General features: G+C 46.7%; 1 protein-coding gene across 3 annotated transcripts in view; it reads right to left on the bottom strand.

The window, feature by feature from the left end:
* The window catches only part of Ttc7b (tetratricopeptide repeat domain 7B), a 179,254-nt gene that overhangs the window by 159,414 nt on the left and 2,216 nt on the right, over positions 1-17,624 (bottom strand). For 2 of the 3 annotated variants that reach the window (XM_055592898.1, XM_055592896.1), the window contains exon 2: positions 15,648-15,816. In XM_055592898.1, the coding sequence (XP_055448873.1) occupies positions 15,648-15,816 (169 nt within the window). The remainder of the gene's footprint in view (positions 1-15,647; positions 15,817-17,624) is intronic. The other variant, XM_055592897.1, reaches the window with a different exon arrangement.

Raw genomic sequence — 17,624 nt, 5'->3', positions numbered from 1 at the left:
CCTAGCCCTATGCCTGGGGCTTGATGTTCACTTTCTGATCCCCACAGCCAACCTTCAAGGAAGGTACTCACAGATCTTATAGACGTGATTGCATTTGGGACTCCAGAGCTAACAAATGATAAAGCCACCAAGCTGTGACCCTTGGTCCCTGTAACTACAAAGCCAGTATCTTTTACTGAGCTGCTAACAGCACTGAATTCGGTGTCCAACAGGCAATAAAAACAAGTTTCAAGTAAGATCTTACGAATCAAAGTCCAGTGCTGATTTTTTCCCTCCCACCAAGAGCTGCCCCACCTCGGGCAGTGCCAGGCCTCCTAGTCCTGTCTATTCTGTGAACTACTGAGACACTAAATCATGCTACAGAGGTGAACAGCCAAACAGATATTTGACTCTTAAAATCACATGGAAATGAACAGGATAACAGTTTCTTCCAGTTACATGATGCCATAAAAGCTGTACTGTGCCGAGAGGACCTGTGACCCACAGCACCAGCCATTGTTCTCACTTATCTTAGCCACAGCTCCGAAAGGCAGACACAGAAACAGCACACCCTGAGGCCCTGCTGGAGCAGGGTTACTGGGGAGCCTGTAACTGGGCCTGTAACTGGATGTGTCAAACTGCAATACCCTTTTACATCTACCTCTGATAACCTGCTGGACGTAGGCCTCAAAGGCAGTCAGACAATGTTTGGGGCTCTCAAGCTCCAAAACTAAAAGAAAACTCAGGAGGAGCCCAAGAGGCCCAGTGCAACGCGATAGTGGGGGCAGCTGGGGCTGCTGAACTTGTGTTCTGCCTCTAGACTCTCAGGTCTAGGCTCTAGACTCACTCATGGGTGTCGGGTATGTTATGACCTACTGGAGGATGAGGTTTGCAGGGCCTGGAGAGAGACGATGCCAGTGGAAGCACCAAATGCTAGGGATGAAGGAGGGAAGCTGTCCGGGTCTCCTGTGAGGTCTGTGTCAACCCACAACTCCGGTGACTTTAAGCGGCTCGTGGATGAAAGCCATAGCCGGCCCCTTTTCGGGATCACCATGAATTGTCTTCTCAGCTCAGCATATCCTTCTTAGGATTTAAATACACGTGTACACACAGAGAGACAGATATACACACCCTCAGAGGTGAAGGCAAGCCTGGATCTGACATTTACCTGCCAGAGTAAACACCTTCAGTGAAATGTCTCTTCTCACTCTGTAATTCTGCAAGTAAATAAGATGTTAATTTTACCTGAAACACTCATGAAGTGAGTGGTCACAAATTAATAACCATAGAAACACGTATTTAACATATAGTAATAATAGCAGGTGTTGAGTGCTCCGTGACAGAGGGACTGAGCTGTTAAGCAACTCACTTAAGAGGATACAAAAGGGTCAGAGCTGGGATCCAGCCGGCCAGTCTGATTCCACAGCGATAGTTTTCTGGCCTACATTGCACTCAGTAATGTCTCTGATACATGAGTCTCTATGCATTATCCTATGCCTACAACAGCCAAAAATGTGGGGTGAGAAGCCAGGCTCCTTTGCTCATTGCACATACTGACTTACATATAAGAATGTTAAATGACAGGCAGACGGATCTCTGTGAGTTCAAGTCCAGCCTGGTCTACAGAGCAAGATCCACAACCACCAAGGCTACAACAGAGAAACCCTGTCTCGAAAAAACAACAGAAAAAAGCTAAATGATGAAAACAGTGCCTGGGACATGGTAAGTCCTAAAAGTAAGTAAATAAATGAACAACCCGATGCTTATGTCTGTATCACTATTAGGAAACAGTAGCTGGGGAGACTCCAAGTAGGAAAAGTGTATTTGTTTATCAATGTTTAAACAAATACTGAGATACTGTCCAAATACTATAAAATGTATTGCAGTATATAATTCAGTGTAATATCTCCAGCTAATTCCAGAAGGTTGCCATCACTTCAAAACTAAGCCCCATCACCAGTTATGCCCATCCTCCTTCTCTCAGACACTGGAGACCACTCACTTACTTTCTGCCTCTATGAATTTGCCTTTTCTAGGCAGCTCATAAAATAGAATCATATAGGAGAAGATCTTTTGTGCCCGGCTACATTTAGCAAAGTGTTTTCAAGGTTCACAGTTATTTAGCATGCACAGAGCTTTATTACTTTTTAAATTGATGTGAATGCACAAACATAAGGTGAACCATTTACAAGCTGCATTTGGTATGATACTGTATAACTACTATTATTTATTTTCAAAACCTCTTTTTGAGTCCCAAATAATATCCCACTGTATAAAAATGCTTCATTTTATTCATCTGATCATAGACTGCTAAATCCTGGATTCTTTTTCCTCTTCTTGCATATCTAGAACGTGCTGCCACAGCCTTCATACACTGGTTCTCATGAAGGCCTATGCTTTAGTTTTCTTGGCTATACAGCAAGGCATGGAACTAGTAGGTCATGTTGGTCAACTCTTTTCTGTTATGCTATCCTTAAGCTTTGTTTGAAAAGAAAATTACATCTACCTAAGTATAGGTCTGCTGAAAGAAATGCTAAAGTTAAAAAAAAAAAGTGGGGGAGCTTTGAACAGATAGCTGGCTTTGAACCCTTGCGTCTCAGCATGATTACCCTGTGAGTCAGTCTCTTTCTCCTCGTCTCACAAATGTACAGAGTGACACATGTCCCAGTGACAAAGTCAATGCTGGCATTCAGAAAACACTCAGCAAATGATCACGACCTTCATTAGTGGGCATCTTCCTGGTGCTAGTAACAATTCTCTTCCTTTTCTTAAAAAGGGATATCTAAAAATACAGGAAAGCCTCAAGCAGAAAACAACTATTTCAGCCCCTCAGAGTTAATCCCAATTAGCACAACTGCCACAGAACCCAAGCCCAAGCGAGATGCCTTGTCACTCTGCTCTTGGCTCATCTGCGCCCAGAGAAGAGAAGATGCATCACACTAGAGACTCGCTGTAGCACAAAATGGAACCCCTGCCGGTCCACCTACAGCAAGGCTAATGGACCAGGGAACAGCAATTGTCCTTGCCTCACTGCATGAACCCTAGTGAGCAGCAACTAAATGTGGCGCCCCAGCTGGAACAGACTTCTCTGGAACAGCCACTGGTAGAGGATGAAGAAGGTATTTTCGAACAATGTTAAAAAAAAAAAAAAAAAAAAAAGCAGCAGCCGACACTGACAGCATCCCTGAAGAACTCAGAGCTCAGGTAAGATGGCCAAGCACTGACGGCACCTAAGACTGAGCCTCCTGACCTGACCTTCATCCCTGGAATCTACATCTAACTGACTTCTGCAGGTTACCCTCTGACCTCTGCACCGGTGCATACACAGACACTAAATAAACAAGCAACTATGTAAATCTCAAGGTTCTAAAAACAATCCATAGTAGATATCTCTGCAGACCTTCACTTAAAGCTCCATCTGCAACCCTTCCACAGACCCTGAATTCCTGCTGCCTCCAAAAGGAGAACCAACGAGAAGGCCACCAACACACACGTTCTTATGAATGTAGGTCAGTGGCAGTAAAAGGGCTGGTGCTCTTCTTACAGCACCTAAATATAAACAGGAAGCTCTGACTAGCAATCTGAGATGGGTGACCCATCCCATAGAGCCCATAGCCTCCCAGCACATCAGAATCAGGACCTCCAGAGTAGGAAAGGGTGGGGAGCTCAGAGGGGATGGACAGCTTGCTAGCAACTCTCCACCCAATCAGGCCAGACAGTATCTCCCTCTCTAGTATCTGCATAAGCCCTATTCCCCACAGCCTGGGCTGTCTACCACAGATCAACACCCAGGAGCTCTGTAGGAAGCCACTTCCACCAGCCATACCCATCACACATTGACTTCTCTACAGAACTTTTTTTTTCACCACCCAAAGTGATCTCAAAACTTCAGATGCAGAAGAGCAGCTTCTCAGCGAAAAACAATGGGGCTCCTATGGTCTCCCTGCCCTCTCTCTGGAAACAGGGTAACATAAGCACAGAGGGGTTTAGGCTGCGCTGGCTCTCATAGGGGCTGGCCCTGATTCCTGACCCAAAGAGTTTTCTACTTCAGCAGCTGCTTGGGACACAGCCCCCAAAAGACCAAACAACAACAACAAACCGTCTGTTGTACAGCTCCAGGACCTCACCTAGAAAGTCATGGTCATTTACAAACATACAATTCCTAAAGCTTAAGACATGATTCTGTCACTTAAAAAACAAACAAACAAACTAAAAACTGTCAAGAAACCCTAAGCATCCTTACTACCACGCAGTTTTCACCCAGGAAGATACAGGACACAACTTCCACTAACGATCCACTACCCAGGCATATGCTTCCTCTCCCTTTTCAAAGGTCCCTGTATAAACTCAGTCTCCGCTGAAGCTGTCCTAGGGCACTAATGGCAGACTGGTCCTTGCCCAAATTGTGCAGATAAGCCTGGGTGTGGCTCGGCTACATAAAGGCAGGTTGTACAACTTCCTCCTAGAGAGGGCCACGTGTCCCTGGACCTTCCATACTAATTTCGGGTTAACAGAGAAGCTAGGCAAACTCAGCTTTCTCCTTGCATCTCTGAACTCCCGTTTAATAACATGAAGGCTCTCCGAGACTGCAAATGCCAACTCGCCCTGTAGGACACTACGTGTGTCCTACAGCCTGCCATGTGGCGGGGGAGGGAGACAGGGATGGCGGGGATGGGGGGAAGAACTACGAGGGGCTAAGACACAAGTCACAAACAGATAATTGGAGTAGGGTGTGGGACGCACCTGGAAGGGAGCAACTGAGCATGTGCAACAGTGGTCTCTGTCTGGGTCTTGACGGGGCTCCTGCGACCCCTGGTGGCAGCTGCCCACATACTGCAGTCCAACCTCTGACAACAGCAAAAAGTCTTGATCCAGACAGATAGGGCCCCACGTCAGAGCTTTTGGTTTATCATATTGCTATAGAATTCTGGGTTCCAGGTATTTAGAGTTGCTGCTCAACAATTTGATCCAACCATGACTAGCCTCTGTCACTAAGAGTCTGCAATTTCAAGGGGACACACAGAGATGAGGTAGAATGATGGATCTGTCCCCACCAGCCTTAAATGGAAACCCTATCCATGCCAGTCTCTAGGGTAGCAAAGATGAAGGGGACTACGAGGCAAGTGCTGAGACCATGCATGTTTAGAAGGATGCCTTACACTCTGTTATCAACACCGATAATTTAGCGCTACATCCCAGAGCCTGGTATCCAGTAGTCCCTACACAGCCTGAGGCCTCTGTTTTGGGACGCTGCAGTATGCTCTGCTTAGAAGTTGCCCCATCTATGCTGGTCACCAGGCAGGGACATCCAGCCAAAGCAGGACTTGGTTTCCTGCCCCTCCTGCTCTACACCTACCCCAGCCCACTTCGGACAGCTGTACTCGACACTACACTGCAACACGCTCATTCCCACAGAACAGCGTGTGCCATGCAGCCGCCCCCGAGAGCCCAGAGCTCTCCAGATATGGGTGTGTGTGTGTCTTCTTCATTTCCACAGCATCATGAAGATCTGGGGGAAGAAAATGAGCACTAGACATGTTTTGGCAGCCACAGGAGACTAGGAGGGGCTGTGAACAAGCAAGGCCTGCACTCGGGATCCAATCAGTCAAAACACAAGAGCCAGGCCAGGTGACAGCCCATATCAGACCAGCTTTGTACAAGCCCCTGCTCTAGGAGATACTAGGACGTGGGACCAGACTCTAAGAACAAAGACATGAGCGACTAGAACACAGAGCAGGTACCAACTGCATTACAAAGACCCTTTAGCCAAACACAGTGAATGGCAGTCCATAAACCCTGAAGGTGAGTGTCAGCAGAAGAGAGTTACAGACAAAACTGTGTGCTTCAAAGCATGCCCAAGACTACATCTATGCTCATCTAAAATAGACAGGACTCCAGACACACTGAGAAGCCATCATTCTGATTTTAACAACCAGTGTCTGAGTAGAGTTCATCACCAGTTGTGTAGCCCTGCATGCACAGCAAAGCTTTAACAGTGTCATGCAGGCAGCCTGTGAGGCAGCTCTATCCTCGCTGCCAGTGCATGGCGATGAGGCAAGCAGCTTAGACACGGCACAGCTTTAAAGCCCAGCCTAGAGCGTGTGACCATGTATTTGCTGATTCCATGATTTGATTAATTATACAATCTAGTTGGAGAGGGGCAAGTGGCAGAGGTGAAATAATTAAACAAAAGCCAAGTACCAAACTAGATTGGACTATTAATAGAGACGGGATCAGAGGAAGGAGGGTGTGGTCTGCATGATAGAGCTGTGTCACTGAGGGTGGACCCAGCTCAGGGATAACAGGATAATGCCAAGCTGGACAAAGACAACCCCAGTTAGGGAATGGGCCTTCAAGAGGAAGAAAGAAAGAAAGTGTGCCTACATTTTGCAGAAAACTTGTGGATATCCCAAGCTTTGAGCATAGGGAAACTCTTACTTTACTGTGGACTTTTCCATGGTCCACTTCAAATTTCAGCTTGACATGTCCTGACACTCAGATCACTCTCTGTTTGCTGCCTTCATCATATATGAACATCACCTGCCACAACAGGAAATGCACAGAGGGAAAGTCCCATATCACTCAGACACCTCTTTCCCTAGACCAGGGCCCTGGTGAGCACTTTACCTACAGATAGCCCTGTCACCAAGGCTGTCTGGTACCAAGGGAGCACCAGTTCTCCTGTTTCCCTGTGGTACTCTGTATGAATATGCAGAGAATCTTTAATCCTAACCAATAAACTAGCCTAGAAACCCTTTTAGACGGAGCAGTTTCCCAGGACAGCACCCTCAGGTGTTCGGAATTCATCATTTCAATTCCAGCTCTATAACTTCCTTGTGATCTAGGGAAAGCTATTCCTGTGAGGTTCAGCTGCTTCAGTTGTTCCCTGTCCAGTGAGCTGAAGAGCTACCCTCATTCTTCCCACACTCACTTGCCTCACGAGCCCCTTACACACACATGCAGCGTGTCCTCAGCACCTGCTGCTTCTCTTTCAAAGACCTCCCAATGTCTTTCAAGGGCCTCCCAGTTCTGACACGTCTGCCCTGGCCTTAGTGCAGCCCTTTGTACTTGGAATCTAGGCTTTGGCTGTATGTATGGCTGGTATCTGTTAGAACCAATGAGGACAGAGAAAGCATGCTAGTCTTTGAAATGAAGGGAATTTAAAGTTTGGAACTGTCTGCATATGAGATGAAAGATGGAGAAGAAAAAGCAACATGGCACCCACCCACCCCAGAATCCAGCATCGTCAGGAAGCTGCAGCCATTACAAAGACTGGAAAGGCCAGAGAGAAGAGGTGGAGTTGAAAGAGCCCAGAAGTGGGGCCATTGCGTGGGAGTTAAACAGAGAGGGATACTTCATTCCTCAGAAGCAGGACATACTGTGACTCTTCTCTTATCCTATCCTATGCCTTCCAGCAAAGCCTCCTGGTGGCCAAAGCCAGGCACAAATGACTGACTAGCCCTGGGAAACAGCCTGCAGAAGTGACAGCCTCAGAACACAGAGAAAGGACCAGGGCCAGCTCACAGCCTCTTACAAGTCTCCCTCCCTACAGTCTTTAATTCCTTTATATCTATTCTTTGCCCTGTGCCAGAAAGGTCATTCTTACTTATACATTCATTCAAGCCGTTCTTCCTGTTTAGAACTTGCCAATAGCTGGCAGCTTCCTGGCAAGAGAAGCAGAATTTGTCCATTAGACTGATGCTGTCAGTCAACCGCATGTACAGGAAGTGCTGTCTGCTTTGACTATGATGTGTACTGAATCTGCTTTATAACATGGGCAAGACATTACTCAAATTATCACTGAAGGAGGAAATGCAGAATGTTCACAAAGCTGTCAGCCTGGAACCAGCTAAAAACATCCATGGTTGTTTGCCACTGTTGAGTGGCTCAGAGCTTCACTGAAAAGATGCTATGTAGTTGGGTATACGGTGCTGTTCAGCTGGTGGTGCACAGCTTTAGCTTTAATTCCACATACTCAGGAGGCTGAGACAGGAAGACTGAGAGCTCAAGGCAAGCTTGGACACCAAAGAAAGGAAGTGAAAACAAACAACACCCACTACCACAAACACCAATATGCCAGTAGATGCCATATACAGAGCAGTGTTGAATAGGCCGGACGCCAGGAGGTAATTGCTCTAATGAGTATAAGTTTCTTCTGAGAGGTAATAAAATTTTCTAAAATCGATTGGTAATAGTTACACAACTCCAACCTCCAAATATACCCCAAACTGCTGCATTATATACATTGAAAGTTGAATTGTGTGGCAAAATATGTGAATTATATGTCAATAAATTTGTTACAAACAAAAAACCTAGGGCCAAATGAAGATGTCTCAGTGGGTGAAGGGTGCTTGCGCACAGTCCTGACAACCTGAGTTCAACTCCAAATCCCACAAGATGTCGAGAGAGGATCAATTCCTGAGTTGTCTTTCAGTTTGCACATCACACACATAAACACACATCACACACTCACAAATACACATAAAATATTTTTTAAAGCTGAAGTGTATTCTGGAAAGATGGGTGGAACCGAAATGTGTCTTCCAATGTAGACAATGTGGAACAGGCATGATCACTCGGCCATACAGTGCTGGTAACACGGAGGAGGCTGGGCCCTCACACTGAAGGAAGACAGGCACACGCAGGCACATAGATGATGCTGGCCAGCTTTTTGCTGCTGTGACAGACACCCGAGGAAACCAACCTAAAGGAGGGAAGGTTACACCACAGTGGAGAGGGTACAGCGGGCTAAGCTGCTTACCTCATGATGGAAATGTATAACGGAACTCTATTCTCCTGTTTAGTTGTCTGGGAAGATTACAGCCTCTGTCCACTAACCTAGGCCTAGTCCTGGAAGCTTCTAGCCTCCATACAATCTAACCTGGGCCTAGAATGTTTTCCACCTCTGAGACTTACTGCCGAATAAGCTCACCCTTTCTTTCTGAACTAGAAGAGCTGGCTGGCTTAACCCAGCTGTTCTGGCTCAAACTCCTCTGCCAGCAGACTTATTCAATCTGGCTTCTCTTTCCGCCCCTGAATTGTTGCTTGGCCTCAAACTCTCTCCAGCAATCTGCTCTAATCTTCTGGCTCTTTCTCATTCTCTGACTTGTTCTGTCTTTACCTTTGTCGAGCTCATTCAACCTCTCTCTGCAAAACTCTACCAGTAAAACTCTCCTCTCTCTCTCTGCACTACCCCTTAGGTAGCTTCCCTTTCCTCTCTCATCTCATGAGAGTTGGGTGTATCCTATTCTGTCAGATCGTTCTCTGATTCATCACTTTTTCTGCCACTCAATTAAACATCACTTTCAAATATGGGTGCTTCCTTCTACAAACTAACTTTACCTTCGTTGTTTGGGATTAAAGGCATGTACACCATGCCTAGACCAAACTTTTCTTTACCTGAAACTTGCTCTATACCAGGCTGGCCTTGAACTCAGATCTGCTTGCCTCTGTCTCCTAGATTAAGGGCATGTTTGTATTCTAGCCAGATCACACAGACCTAGAAGGTCTTTGGATGTGATTTCTTGCCAGAGCAGCCATGTTCTGAATTAACATTCCTGTACAGAAGGGGGCAGGGACAAGGTGTATCTTTGCAGAGCACTCTCCTAGTCACCTCCTTTTTCTATCTAGGCCCCATCTCCTACTTTCCATTATCTCCCAACACAGTCCACCTGCTGGGGCCCAAGTTTCCACATATGAGCCTGGGAGGACATTTCATGTTCAAATACAAACACATATCTGGGCATTCTATACAGCAATCTAGAAACTCTGTCTCTTGACACAGAATCTCTATTTCTGGGAACTTTCCAATGGAAGCCATAAAGAACTAATTCAAAGAACGGGCTAAGAGGGGCACCTGTTTTAGGGATAAGAGTGAAAAGCTAAAAAAAAAAAAAAGTGATGCCTTGAAAAAAAAACTTAAGTAGTTCCTAACAATTGTAGAAATTACCTATTGTTGGGGAAGATGTTCTAGCAAGGTGGAAGTACACAGACCATGGAGCAGAGTAAGTAATAATCTCCCATTCTTACAGAGAACTCAAACTCATGCATGGCAAGTATAAGGAGGCTCTGGGAGGACATCAGTATATTGCCAATAGCTAGGCCTCTTGGGAGATGGTGTGTCCATGTCCTTTTGATATGTCTACAAACTAGATATATAATGCAAATACATTTTGTGGGGACGGGTCAAGAAATCAATCCAAAATAGCTAAAAGCACCACTCCTGGCCCTAGTTAGACCTTTAACGCAAGCAGATAGTGTGCAAGAGTGTAAAGCCTTCATTGATGTGCAGATGTGAGATGTGGGGGTGATGAGGAGGCAGCCACTGAAGCCACCTGCTGTTCCCAGCCTCTGTCATACTGAGATGACACTACACAAAGGCCCCTCACTCGACCTGTATTTGGACGCTTCAAAGCATCTTCCTGCTTGACTCTTTTGGTCTTCTCCGTACCCTTGTGATAGTATTGTTAGGCCCATTTTGTAGATAAAAACATAGAGAGTAGATTAAATTTCTTACAAGTCATAGGATACAATCAGAAGGGAACAGCTGAGGGTCTGACATCAGGATCTTATGCACATACAGAATCACACAAATTCTGGAGTCTATGAGCCTTGCCTAGAATTTCCAGCACTAGCCAGATCTGTCGGCTTTTTTGCAGGGACTGACAACCCTGTAATACCAGAGCGCTCCGAGGACAAGTGTAGTCCCACTGGTCTGTCACTCACCACACCTGCTCTAGAGCTCTTTATAAAGGCCAGTCCAAGGGGGCTGTGATTGTTGCAAAAGTTTCTGCAAACAGACTCACACTGGATTGCTTGTGGTTTTCCACCCAACTGACCAAACCCTGAGGCTCAACAAATGTAGCTCTCCTCCTCTAGAACCCTCTGCACGTGTTCCCTAGCTCCTCCATTCCTCCAGACTGCTCTTCCCCATTTCTTCAGTGTTTACCTACAAGTCTGCTCCCAAAGCCACAGTGACCCTGTCACAGGGCAGTTACTGGGCCCCTCCTTGTTTTGCCTGTCAGGGCTGCCTCAATGGAGAAAGAGATTAGAAGGCTCTGGATCTACTGGAAGACTCTTACTAGGAGGAGTTACTACTGTGGACATCTGTCCAGGGCATTGGCCCTTTCCCCCTGATTCCTAAGTGGGTTACCTCTCTTCTTCACAGGTTCCCTGCTGGGCTCATTCTGGTGGCACCACATACATCATAGTTAACTCCACTGAGGATGGCAGTGCAATTCTGCGCGGCCCACTGAGACTCACGGAGAACCTGGCTGAGTCCTGAGCATCAAACCCCAGAGAAAGCAGGCCTGGAGCTGCTCCACTTACTCCCAACCCAGATGGGAACTAGCAGGAGGGCAGGTGACCAGAGATTCAGAGAGAAAGAATCCAAGTCTTTCTGAATCCGAGTGCTACCCAGGTCTACTTAGGTTGGGTTTTCTTCATCTAAAGAAATTTTGGCAGAACTTTAAAGGCATCTTCAGCTTAAGCTAAGGTCAATGTGCCATACATTACTGCCCTGTGTACACCCAAGGCAGGAGCTATGGCACCATGTCCCGAGTCCTGTGTGATGCAGCATCAGTCGCTGGCTTTGAATTGCACTGACTCTTTCACCTCCATTGTGCACGGAGCACGCCTGTGCATTTTACCAGCATAGCAGACTGCTAGAGTAGGCAGAGGCAAGGCAGGTTTCTTCCGACCTCTTCTCTACCTGCCCCCAGCAGTCACTGACCTTTCTAACCAAATCCAAGACTGTACTCAGATTCTCTACTGTCCTTGCCACCCCGACGGAGCCCCTACTGGCAAACAGGAGCAGGATGAAGAGATGAGCTGTGATAGTCTTTCCTGGGACTGAAGCTACTAGCTAAGCAAAGCAGTCAGCTGGGTCATAAGCCTTCAGCCTACAGTCTAGGGAGAAGAGTGACTGTACCAGCTACCTGGATGCTTCAGGCACAGACCTGGCAGGGAACCAACCCCCGCGACACCTAAATTCTCTCAGAAGCCAAAAACAGAGCCTCAGCCATTGACCTGGGAGCATCAAGAAACCTGTCTCCTTTCCCAGGAAAACCAGAGCAGCTGCCTCACAACGCTATTCTAGGAGGGAAAAATAAGTTTTTTCAAGGAAATACCTTGCCTACGTCATGTCATTGGGGTCTCATCTCTTCCTGACACACAGAGTTGTTAGCATGTGCCTGAACAAAAAAGAGTGAATACACTCATGTTTTCTTTTTAATTGAGAGAAAAATGCTATTTAAAGACACGTTGGTGGTCTCAATGTGTCATCTTTTTAGAGCATGGTAATGTTCAAGTCACAGCTGCCCACTACATGAATTCCCAATTCAATTTGTCTTGAGGATTTTTTGAGAGCGCCCATGTGCCCAGAACTAAGGAAAGAGTGGTGGAAAACAAGCAATGATGGGTGAATGCCAGTCATCAGTGGACCATCTCCAGGGTGAATGGCACTCATCATCTCTGAGACGTTGGCTTGGCTGGTTCTGTCCTGGGCGAAGGCCCCTCGAACACAACAATTCCAGGAGCTTCTCTCTGTGTTGACAGACACTCCAGGTCTGACCTTCAGGCTGATCACATTGAGTTGAAGTATGTGGGTGTGTGAAGACACTATGCTTGCAAACTGAGACTGGCCAAGACACAAACTTTTTTGAACATGTCTTCTGTTTAAAAGATCATGGCTCCCAGGCTTTGGGGAAACTGGCAGATTTGTGAAAAGCCTGGTCTGGAGCCCTCCTGACCTCTGTGCGGCCACTGTGGAAGGCAGGCATCCCACTCCCTTCTCTTATACTATGCCTTGTAGACAGGCTCCTGATGCTCACAGTGGGTAGTCGGGGAAGGAAGTAGGGGCTGGGATCATTCCAAGCAGTGAGGCAGGTGAAAGCTCTGAGACATTCTGCAAAGGGGAGCACGTTCATAATTAGTTGTCACCTCCTCACTGCTGTCCCTCTTCACACACTGCCAAGAAGCAGAGAGGTCTACAATATCTGCAGTCTGTGGAGAAAGCTAGCTAGCACCACAGGTTGGGCCCTTAGCCCTTGTTGGTAGGAGAAGTCAGAGCACAGGAGCCCAGACCAAAGATATTTCTCCTCCTCTGAGAGGCCTCTTCACCAGCAAGGGTCTCCAGCCCACCCCGAGGGAGAGCTGTGTGGGACTGTGGGAGTATCTGCCTCTTAAAGAAACATTTCTTGAATTGACTGCACATCCCAACATGAAAAACCTTCTGTGATGAAATCATTAGCACAGGCCCTTCCAAGCCAGTCCTGGGCATGACTAATGAGGTTGAGGGCACATATCCTGGTCCCAGCCCCAGGCAACCCTGTTTGGATATGTCTCTTGCTGCCCCAAGCACTGGGCACTCCCCTTTCCTAAGCAACTCTTCAGGCCTCATCATAAGAGAAATGGCCCTAGTGGTTTCCCTCTAACACTGGGTAACATATCTGTGATGGTTATCTCCAGCTCTCCACTAATATGTTTTTTTTTTCATTTTTATTGTATTCTTCTATGTGTATGAGTATTTTGCCTGCATATATGTATGTATGTATATATACGCACTGTGTACATGCCTACCAATGGTTGTGAACAACCATGTGGGTTCTGGGAATCAAACCTAGGCCCTCTGCAAAAACAGCAAGTGCTCTTGACCCCTGAGCCAGCTCTCTAACCCCCGCTAACATTTCTATCATACTATGTGTCGGGTAAAATTTTATGATAGATAGATAGATAGATAGATAGATAGATAGATAGATAGATAGACAGATAGATGTATATATAATTTTATATAATCCTTATATCCCATGTAGACTTTGGCAAATGGAAAAACCGAGGTATATGAGCTATAAAACTTCCACATAAATACTGCCAGGGTATGACAGTGACAGCCCAGGTCCAAGCAGATGGTAAGAGCTGGTGCTCACACCATCATTCTGCATGGACTCTCCAGGCCCTCCAGGTCCTCCGGGCTCTCTGTCTGGGTCCTTCAAGGCTGCTGCTGTTTTTTTCTAGGCAAAGTAACCACTCACTCTCCCAATACATGTGTGACTCTGCAGGTGCCTGCATATATCAGAAACTAACCAGAGCTACATGTCTCATTAGGTAGCAAAGATCTCAAGAGCCAGTATCAATCTTGTTTTTAACTGCCAAACTCAGGGACCACAAGACTGAGCTGGCAGTACCCTGCAGACAGACAGCCTTCACTCTTCTCAGTCTCTTAAGACTGAGAAAAAAAACCTGATCTCTGATGCTAAGAAGACCATTAGCCACTCATTAGCCCTAACCAACAAACCAAACCCTGGCTACCAGGGCCCAGGTTGGTCAGGTAACTGGAAATTACCTAACAAAGATTCGCTCTCAGAATACAGTATTGTTCCAGGCCTGGAGAAGTACACATCGCTATCTCTAGCAGCCTGAGGCCCGTGAGGAGAATGCAATGCAATGCAGAGAGAGAAGAGGGAACTTGTGTGACTCAGTCCCTAGGCCCCTGGCTTCTGCAAACAAAGACAGACACTCTTGAGACCCAGGAGACAGCCTCAAAAGACCAAGTCCATTAAGCTGCAAGTGTTCTGTCAAGAGCTGAGGTATCTTTTCCCAACCCACAGGGGCATTTAGATAATCAGATGAGCTCAGCAGCTCTGGAGGCTCCAGGGAACTGGGTGAGGACATCAGGCCTGTCACAAATCTCTTAAGTAAACCTCTGGGTGGGAATTTGTTCAGTACTGTACAGGATGAGTGGGTCAGGCAGGCTGGACCACCTACAGCCCCTATCTCAGCAGCATGCAGGTGGCCTGCTCCCTGGCCCTGTGCCAGCCACAGTCAGGTGCAGGGTGTACCTGGGGGGCCGAAAGCAGGAGAGGCTTCCCGCTGCCCATTTACAAATGCCAGAGCCTTGGGAAGCCCACTTCTGAGTGACCCTCTGTCTGCAAGCATTCCTGAACCTGAAAGACCAGAGAACCTTCTTCTGCCTCTGAAAAGGTGCTACTTTCTTAGTCTTTTCACATGTGTTTCTTGTCTGAGGCTGGCATTAGAGCATCATTTACTGAGCGCTGAGTAGGTGCCAGGTGGCATAGCAAGTGTTTTCTATACATTATTTGGCCTCCTCCTCCTCATAACCGTATGACACAGTTATGATGAGAGAGGAGGGATCAGCAGCTTGGCAATAGCACCAGCCTGACAGTATGCCCTCTGCCTTCCATCCTTCTCCTCACGGGACTGCATCCACTCACACAAGACTACAAGCTGCTTCACAGCAGAAGAGAGCAACTATACTTTCTTTGTCCCTTGAAAGCAGACCCTTCAGAGGGCTGTTACAGAGATGACTATGGACTAATCAACTGGCCTTGATAAACACATATTTAACACTAACAAATGAAAATATGTTTGGCCCTGTAGCCAGGTTACCATATGAAGTGAATTTCTGTGTATGCTGTGTAGGAACTTAATTCCAGAAAATTCACTACCAAGAAATTCACTATCAAGAAACATCACCAAAATATTAAAACTATAGAACTGAGGTTCTCAGAAATCAAAACGTTATGGGCTTAATGTTACTTCGAATGTGCAGCAGGGTTGATCCCAGTGGCTTTGCTGGGAATAGTCACGTTAGTCACCAGACAAGAGCACAAGGGACAAACAGGGGGCTAGGGAAAGCATGCAGACCTCACCTTTGGTAGCATAGGCTTCAGCAATCATCCGCAACCTGTAGGGGGGCACGGCTGTCAGTGGCAAGTCATCAAGGCCCACCCGGGCATAGATGTTCAGGGCTTCCTTATAATCTCCTTCCACATAATTAAGCTTGGCCATGATCAGATTGGATTCTTGTAGGAATTCTGACTAGAAAAAAAAAAAAAAAAAAAAGACAGAAAAAAATTGTTTCCTACAATATTACATGTTCCCAAGGGCCCTGCCATCTGCTACGGAAAACCGTACAGAGCCTCACAGAAAAACTTTCATAGGAATGCTCAGAGCACTATCAGTCGCGATAGCCTCAAAGAGCAAGCGATCCAAGCACCAACCCAGACATGAGCTAGCCATAAGTTATTACTGTCATAAAAAACAAATTACTGATACATGCTACTACATGGGCAAACACATAAAAACATACAAAGTGAACAAGAAGTCACAAAAGGCCACATTGGTAAGCACAGTCCAGAAAGGCTGACTCTACAGAATGATAATTATGAGAGTGTGCCTGAGGCTGGCATTAGGGAGTGGAGAGTAACTACTAAGACTTATGGCTTTTTTTTTTTTTTTTTCGAGGTAATGAAAGAAAACATCTGAGAGCTGACAGCGGTGACGGTCACACAGTGTCAAGAATACCCTGAAATAATGTCTTCCAACTGTAGACTGGGCAGCACAACTGGGTAGTCCGCTCAGTGTGTGGCTTACACCTTAACAAAGCATGAGAAAGCAAAACTACATAAGCCCTGCAGCTCCCCTACAGGCCTGGGCTGGACCAAGGAGGAAGAAAGGCAGCCAGGGTAAAGTAAGGAATGTGAACGCTGTCTCCAAAGGGGGAGGCGCCTGACATCCAGGTGGGTCCATCTCAAGGCGGTAGAGCTAGGCCCAAGACAGAAGCCAAATCACACAAAGCCAAGGTTTCCAACAGTGCAAAGGTAGAGTGGACCTTTCCCATGAAGCCAGTCATAACTGGGAAGCTGAGGTTAGTGACCAGGTTCCTTTCCTTGAGGCTGAGGGCTGCAGCAACAAAGGGGTCACCATCCCCCCATCTACCTACCAGCCTCATCTCCTGCCTACCTCCCCTATACCCTATCAACCAAAGAGAGAGGAAGCACCCAGCTACCCAGATAAAGAAACATCCATTGTTCTCTCTCAGGACAATGTTCTTGTCCTTGAACTCAGCCATCCAAGGATAAGTTCATGTGCACCCAGAAACACACATAGCCTGTAGCATTAGCGGGTTGGATGACAAGGTACTTCTGAGCACATGGAGCAGAGCAGAGCAGCTGTGCCAGCCAGGGTGGCTCCCAGGCAATCTCAAAAGGCAGCAAAAGCACTAAGGTGCCCTGGAAAAGATGGAAGGGGGAGGCATGAGGACCAATGGTAGCAAAAGGAGTCAGGAGTGGCCCAACGGAGACACATCTATGTAAGAATTCAGAAGTGTATTTGAAGACATGGACTAAAGCAGACATGTGAAGGAAGAAAAGGCTATAAAGAAGCCCACACCAGAGGGCACTCCGCCATCAGAAAGGTTTCCTACAGAATCCTCTGGCACCTTCCCCAAACCTCTGGAACTTGGGTTTAATGGGGATGGAGATTCTGTTTGAGAAGATGAAAGGGTTCTGGTTGTGTCACTTACTGCCACTAAGCTATACACCTACAAATGGTTAAATGAGAAACAATTTCCAGCTACATGTATTTGCCTCAAGAAAAACACAGTTTAAAAAAATAAAACAAAACAAACAACAACAAAAAGGAAACTCAGCTGGGCAGTGGTGAGGAATACCTTTAACCCCAGCACTTGGGAGGCAGAGGCAGGAAGATTTGAGGTCAAGGCCAGCCTGCTCTACAAAGCAAGTTCCAGGACAGCCAGGACTACACAGAGAAACCCTGTCTCGGAGGGAGGGAGGAAGGGGAAGGAAGGAAGGAAGGAAGGAAGGAAGGAAGGAAGGAAGGAAGGA

Source organism: Psammomys obesus, unplaced genomic scaffold (genome assembly GCF_907164565.1).
Source record: "Psammomys obesus unplaced genomic scaffold, mPsaObe1.curated_primary_1811, whole genome shotgun sequence".
In the NCBI taxonomy this organism is placed as follows: Eukaryota; Metazoa; Chordata; class Mammalia; order Rodentia; family Muridae; genus Psammomys; species Psammomys obesus.
This window is presented reverse-complemented; position numbering and strand designations above follow the sequence as displayed.